The 7,699-nt window shown below is 38.9% G+C and overlaps 2 protein-coding genes across 2 annotated transcripts; both read right to left on the bottom strand.

Moving 5' to 3' along the window:
• Positions 1-1,549: 1,549 nt before the first annotated feature.
• Positions 1,550-3,710, bottom strand: LOC130918383 (5-hydroxytryptamine receptor 3A-like). The gene is made up of 4 exons (XM_057840067.1): positions 3,699-3,710; positions 2,430-2,640; positions 2,108-2,253; positions 1,550-2,046 (listed from the first exon to the last, which is right to left on the bottom strand). The coding sequence occupies exons 1-4, from the start codon at positions 3,708-3,710 to the stop codon at positions 1,672-1,674; spliced, it is 744 nt and encodes a 247-aa protein (XP_057696050.1). The 3' UTR covers positions 1,550-1,671.
• Positions 3,711-4,001: 291 nt separating this feature from the next.
• On the bottom strand, positions 4,002-7,110 carry LOC130918385 (5-hydroxytryptamine receptor 3C-like). The gene is made up of 5 exons (XM_057840068.1): positions 6,964-7,110; positions 6,842-6,886; positions 6,570-6,676; positions 4,364-4,533; positions 4,002-4,186 (listed from the first exon to the last, which is right to left on the bottom strand). The coding sequence occupies exons 1-5, from the start codon at positions 7,108-7,110 to the stop codon at positions 4,002-4,004; spliced, it is 654 nt and encodes a 217-aa protein (XP_057696051.1).
• Between the last annotated feature and the right edge of the window lie 589 nt (positions 7,111-7,699).

The following is a 7,699-nucleotide window of genomic DNA, read 5'->3' on the forward strand; positions in this document are numbered from 1 at the left end:
AAGTATTTATAAGCCTCCAAGCTCTTAAAGTTTTTCAAACTTTCGTGAGAATAGGCTGATTTTGTGTGGACAAGATAGTTGTAAATATCAGGGTAGCTAGCAGATGTCAGGCAAATACGGCGAAGACAGCGGGTCGAAAAACATCGATTTAGGCATCAAATATGGATCTGGCGAATGGATAAACTGAAGCTTTTCCACATAACGCCTTTTATGCAACGCATCCAGTGAGTTTACGGCATCCGAAAGCACCGGGTCTTCCATGAAATGCATTATAAATTGCTCAATCAATTGAGACCATTAATAATACAGACACAAAATGACGGACAAGGGGGCGGAACAATACAGCGATCACATGATTTTGTGACGTCGGTGGGTAGGGTCTATAGGTTATAGTACAGTATAATAATAAACATTCGTATAGATAGCTTTATGTTGAGAAAAAAATACCATTGTTTATCAAAAATAAATAAATAAATGAATGAATAAATAAATAAATCATCATTAGCAGTTACCCGCAATGTGACTCATGACTTCAGTATTGTTTTCACCAAATACTTTTTTTTACTTGTAGTTCAGTGCATTTTTTGGATGACTACTTTTACTTGAGTAATATTATTATGAAGTAACGCTACTCTTACTTGAGCAAAGTTTTTTGCTACTCTACCCACCTCTGGCTGCCACTGATGGCGCTAGATGGCTAATCCATTTTGAACATTTGTTCATTCACACCCCCCCTGAGTCAAAATGGTTTGCATGCCTATCGTCGTCAATAGCATTGGAACATGAGCGTTCTCAGCCAGTGTGGGTTTAAGTGAACTGGACATGTGTCACCATCAATGGCTTGCAATGAGTTAAATACTGTGTTGGGGTCTATTTTACATTGTTACTTGGGGCCATAGTCAGTGTTTATTTTTGTTTTTATTAATTTTAGTTTCATTAATTTAGTGTTGATTACCATTGTGTTAATTTATACATTTATTTATAATTATAACCCAGATAGCAGACCGACATTGAAAAGATAATGGATGAACATTCCGCTGTCAATCTTATATCGTTGAATCAATGTTACTTTTGCACCCTCAGTTAATGTTGTTTCAACGTTGAAATCCTTACAAAACCTGAACGACGTTTCAATAATCAATATATATGTTATGTTTTCGACTAAAACGCCCGCTCATCCATAATTCAATGACTTTTCAATCATATTTCCCGGTCAATCATGAATCAAATATTTATCAACATTAGTTCATCAACTATATAACAATGTTAACCCAATGGCATACCATAGAACAAAACTGTTTCAAAGTCACTTGACGGCGAAAATTTCAATGTCAACCATACTGATGATTTTGATGGAAAATCAACGTTTATTCAATGTCAGTCTGCTATCTGGGAAAAAAAATGATATAAAAAATACATTCTAAAGGGGTTAAATATACACAAAAGATTTTAAGACAGCTCAAAGTACTTTATTTATCAAATCATTCAATAGAATACATGAGAAATCCAGCAACATTACATGCCTATGAAGTCTGGAACTTTTTAATCAAACAGAAATGAAACAAACTTATGAACAAGTGTTTGGCATATATGCTTGTACATTTCATATGCAAATGAGACATTACAGGACAATAAATTCAACCGCATGATAAACGCACAAAATGCCAATTTCTAAGTAATATCATGAGGCTGGTTGTACGAGTCGACCCATATGACAATGATGCTGACGAAGCTAACTGATAAGAAGATGACATAGACGCTAAACAACATGCGGTCTATGATGAAACCCACTTGGATCCACTCCTCTGTGCTCTGGCTCACATTCAGCTCCTCTTCCAATTTCATCCGGATGACTCGGAGGTCTCTTGCCACGCTTCTCAGCTCCTCTACGGCCTCGTCCTGGTCCAAAGACCCCTCAGCTTCATGGACCTCTCTCTCACCTGCTCTCTGAGTGGAATCGGTCAGGTCTGTTGTAGAAGAGGCAGATGAGAATGAATAGTTTTCATTTAAATTTTGCGCTCTCAGAAGCATGCTGTGTGGACATACCTAGTGTGCCAGGATTTCGGAGGATTTGCTCCACTTGTTTCCTCTTTGGAGGAAGCAGAACCAGGCGTCCCATTATGTGAATGACTAGCAATCGTATCCAGCAAGGAACCTCTGAGTAGTTCTTTGAACTGTGCAGCAGATTTGTGATTAGAGTGGTCTCCAGAAGACTCACCACCATCAGAGCCAGGCAAAGGGACATGAACACATCTGGCATGAACACAGATGGTTGGGGACATGGATTATTCTTGGACAAAAGCATTGGTGCTTCGTAAATCGATACATTTTTTCCCCTTAAGAAATTTCCCATTCATTTGCCCGCGATTTGCCTCACCACACCTCCCTCCTACATCACTTTTTTTTTTGTTTAATATTTGTAAACTTACTAATTAGGGGAATTGTATTTCCTGTGATAGGCAGCGTGTCGTTCATGAGCATCAGAAAGACAGTGTAGCCCAGGATGAGGGTCATCTTGAACAAAGAGCGGTCAACCTTTTGAAGAGGCAGCAGGAAACTGAAGAGGTCCACTGTGATGAGGAAGCAGCAGGGAATCAAGAGGTTGACCACGTACAGCATGGGCCTGCGCCGAAGTGAAATCTATTGATGAGAAAATAATTTTTAAAAATGTAATTTCTCAGTTTTTCACTAAACGCCTCCACTGGACACAAAATGCTACTTTTGGCCGTTCACCTTGTCTAAGCAGCAGTTTCTGTAACTCAATCTTTTAGTGTGGCTATACAGTGCCCTCCATAATTATTGGCACCCCTGAAAAAGATGTGTTTTTTAGCTTCTAATATATATATTTTTTTAATTCAAATAATATGGGACCTTAATGAAAAAAAGAAAAATCCAATCTTCAATACAAGTGTATTCATTCAGTGGGGAAAAAATACCACATAAAGAACAAATATTTGACATCAAATAATGTGTGTCACAATTATTAGCACCCCTGGTGTTAATACTTTGGACAACCCCCTTTTGCCAACAAAACAAGGTCTGGGGACTGAGATGGCCATGGGAGGAGCTTGTTTTGTGTCTGGTGAACCATTTCTGTGTAGATTTGGCCATATGTTTAGGGTCATTGTCTTGCGGAAAGACCAAATGATGACCCATCTTCAGCTTTCGGGCAGAGGGCAACAGATTTTGATTTAAAATGTCCTGGTATTTCAAAGCATTCATGATGCCATGCACCCTAACAAGGTTCCCAGGGCCTTTAGAAGGGAAACAGCCCTGCAGCATCACTGACCCACCCCCATACTTCACAGTGGGTATGAGGTGCTTTTCAGCATGCGCATCTTTCGTGGCACGCCAGACCCACTTAGAGTGTTTGTTGCCAAAAAGCTCAATCTTGGTCTCACACAAAAATACACACGGTCCCAGACTTCAACTGGGACTGTGTGCTTTGGTCAGATGAGACCAAGATTGAGCTTTAAGATTGCTAATAATTGTGACACAAATTATTTGATGTCAAATAATTATTTCTTTATGTGGGATTTTCCCCCCACTGAATGAATGCACTTGTATTGAAGGTTGGATTTTTCTCTTCTTTCCGTTAAGGTCCCATATTATTTGAGTAAAAGAAAAAAATATTAGAAGCTAAAAAACACATCTTTTTCAGGGGTGCCAATAATTATGGAGGGCACTGTAATACTGACACTCTCATACATGTACCAAGCTTTTTTCCCCCACTAGATGACCTACTTAAAATAACATTTCATAAAAAATACAAAGCTCAAAAAAAAATAAAAAATAAAAAATAAAATAAAACACAAATAAGCAATAAGCATCTTTCATCAATCTTCTTTGAATCTCAAGGACCCTCTATATAGGACAATGTTAAAACCTTAATCAAGATCACAAGCACCTTCACAATTGATGTGAATGTCATGTACAAAACCAGGAAAACATCTTCTATAGTTGTACTGCAGGTTTACAATCTTTAAGACATTAACACTATGTTAACGGAAGACGGCCCTTACAAAGAAGCGAAGGTCTTCATAAATTTCATTATTTGAAGAATTTTGCAGCTGTTGTAATGCTTTGATTCCAATCAGCTCCCATTCTCCCATCGTAGCCATCATTCTCTTGGAAAAATTGAAAATGTTCTCTTCTGAATATAAGCGGCCAATCCGCAAAGTAGAAACTAAAAGAAGAATGTTTTCCGTTAGTTTATTTGAAATACAAATCGTGTTAAACTACTAGCACTAGCAAATTGTTGTCCGGGGCGCTTATATTCAGCTGTGCCTTGTACTCCAAAATTTACAAATCTAAAAAGTGATTGTAAACAAAAGAAAAGTTGTGTGTAAGAGTTAATACTTACTCCGATGCATATAGGAGTTAAAGGTTAAAGTGCAGTTCTGGATGTCAAATGGGAAGGTGTAGATGTCGAGCCTACAAGAGCTCACCACTCTGACAGGCTGAATGTCCATCACCATACCGTTGTTAAACACAACCACGTAAGGTGTAAACTGAGCTGTGTTCTTCTCCATACTGCAGGAAGCACATATTTCACAACACTTGCACTGAATTGTAACGTTTAAATTACATTTTGGCTTAAAGGTTCTGTAAAGTCATTTTCATTATTTGTTTCAAAATACATGAAATGTGTTTGAAGAACACTGCTGAGAGCGTGTGAAAAGACTAAGAAAAAAATAGACCCAGGGCTATACTGTTTGTATGCAGTATAAAAAAAATATGCTTACAGTGAAGAAAAATAAGTAGTTGAACACCCTGCTATTTTGCAAGTTCTCCCACTTAGAAAATCATGGAGGAGTCTGAAATTTTCATCGTAGGTTCTTGTCCACTGTTAGAGGGAATCTAAAAAAGAAAATCCAGAAATCACAATGTACGATTTTTTAAAAATTTATTTGTGTGATACAGCTGCAAATAAGTATCTGAACACCTGTCAGCAAGAATTCTGACCCTGAAACACGCCTATTAAAAGTCCACCTCCACTCCATGTATTATCCTGAATCAGATGCACATGTTTGAGGTTGATGGCAGCATATAAACACCTGTCCACCCGACACAATCAGAAAGACTCAAATTTGTAACATGGTCAAGACCTGTCCAAAGACACCAGAGACAAAATTGTTCACCCCCACAAGGCTACGAAAGGCTACGGAGAAATTGCCAAGCAGCTTGGTGAAAAAAAGGTCCACTGTTGGAGCAATCTTTAGAAAATGGAAGAAGCTAAACATGAGCGTCAATCTCAATCTAAGTGGAGCCCCATGTAAGAGACCACCTCATGGGATCTCAATCCCAAGAAAGGTGAGGAATCAGCCCAGAACGACACAGCAGGAGTCGGTCAATGAGCTGAAAAGAGCTGGGACCACCGTTTCCAAGGTTAATGTTGGTAATACACTGGACGTCATGGTATGAAATCATGCATGGCACGGAAGGTTCCCCTGCTTCAACCAGCACATGTCAAGGCCCGTCTTAAGTTTGCCTATGACCATTTGGATGATGGAGAGTAGTAATGGGAGCAAGTTTTGTGGTCAGATGAGTGTAAAATAGAACTTTTTGGTCCATTAACCATGTTTGGAAGAAGAAGAATGATGAGTACTATCTCAAGAACACCATTCCTACTGTGAAGCATCATGCTTTGGAGTGTTTTTCTGCGCATGGGACAGGACGAGTGCATTGTTTTAAAGACAGGATGACTGGGGCCCTGTATTATGAGATTTTGGGGAACAACCTCCTTCCTTCAGTCAGAGCATTGATGCTAGGTAGCACTTGGGTCTTCCAACATGACAATAACCCAAAGTACACAGCCTGGAAAACCAAGGAATGGCTCCATAAGAAACATGATAAGTTTCTAGCATGGCCTAGCCGGTCTCCAGACCTAAACCCAATAGAAAACCTTTGCGGGGAGCTCCAACTCTGTGTTTCTGAGAGACAGCCCAGAACCTTGACTGATGGGTGGACCAAGATCCTTCCTGCAGTGTGTGCAAACCTCGTGATAAACTACAGGAAACATTGGACGTCTGTGATTGCTAACAAAGGCTACTGTACCAAATATTAACATTCGTTTTCACAGGTGTTCAAATAGTAATATGCAGCTGTATCATACAAATAAATCGTTAAAAAAATTATACATTGTGATTTCTGGATTTTTCTTTTATGATTATCTCTCACACAGTGGACACGCACCTATGATGAAAGTTTCAAGACCCTCCAAGATTTCTAACTTGGAGAATTTGCAAAATAGCAGGGTGTTCAAATACTTATTTTCTTCACTGTATAGTCCCCGCGTTACCTGTGGAGGTAATGGCAAAGTTCATGTAAAATGTGGCCGAAGGAGGTTGTTCTCCCTCAGTGCTTACAATACCACACTGGCATGATAGATGAACTGTTTCGACATACAATAGGAAACAAGCAAGCTATTTTCCACTTTGTAACAAGGCTTTTTAACAACACTCTTTTCTTTGTCCCAATGAAATTAATTTTATCGATGGTGACCGCCATTTTACAGGACCTTTGACTTGAATAATTTCAGCTCCTCTGTCATAATAGCAGTGACTTACAACTCATTGATGACGATATCAGGGATCCAAAGCAATTTTCTTGGGACTGTAATCCACTGGGCACTGCACTGTTTTTGGTCCCAGCTAATAAATTCATTTTTCCACCACTGCAAAACATGATAGCTGATTAAGACTCACCTGGTAACAAACATTTGAAGATGAAATTCAGAGAGGCTAGAGCAATTTTAACTAAAGGCACATCCTTTACAAAAAAATAACAATCGAACTATGAAGCACATGTAGTCTACAATCAGTCCAGAGTGGTGACTCACCAACATCTGCATGATAAATGTTGTCAAGAGCTGAGCCTTTTCATCCTGAAAGAATTCAGTATGCTTCAGTTTAGTGTCAAATTTAAGAAGTTCTGACTTTGTTTGCAATGAATGTCTCTTACCACTCCCAGAATGCCAACCACGACAAAGTCAACATTGACAATACTAGGGATTGAAATGTTCACAACAGGTCGAATGGCCCTGAGGTCGAAGACAGGCCTGAGAGCCTCCAGGAGGGCAGGGCCATCTGGGCTAGAGCAGTTTTGCATGATGGAATTGCATGATGCTACATGGAAATCAAGGACCGTAAGTTGTCATTATGGTAAATCAGCAATAACAATAATAATGCATTGGATTTATATAGCGCTTTTCAGGACACTTACTGGACTGTCTCAGAAAATTAGAATACACAATATTCTAATTTTTTGAGACAGTCCTGTGTATATATACAGGACTGTCTCAGGAAATTAGAATACACAATATTCTAATTTCCTGACTGTCTCAGGAAATTAGAATATTGTGTATTCTAATTTCCTGACTGTCTCAGGAAATTAGAATATTGTGTATTCTAATTTCCTGAGACAGTCCTGTATATATACACAGGACTGTCTCAAAAAATTAGAATATTGTGTATTCTAATTTCATGAGACAGTCCAGTATGTTACAACGCATTATTCATTCACCCTCTCACTAAGTGGCGATAAGCTACTATTGTAGCCAAAGTGTAAAATGCTGATTCACTGAACACTGTGTCGATCTATGCACTCTAGATCAGTCTTACTTTATTTCCAGGTAAGGTACAGCCGAGACCTTTTCCAAGCAAATTGTACATGATTGGCATTGCATTGTATGACGGAC

The sequence above is a fragment of the Corythoichthys intestinalis genome, chromosome 7, assembly GCF_030265065.1.
Source record: "Corythoichthys intestinalis isolate RoL2023-P3 chromosome 7, ASM3026506v1, whole genome shotgun sequence".
NCBI classification, from domain to species: domain Eukaryota; kingdom Metazoa; phylum Chordata; class Actinopteri; order Syngnathiformes; family Syngnathidae; genus Corythoichthys; species Corythoichthys intestinalis.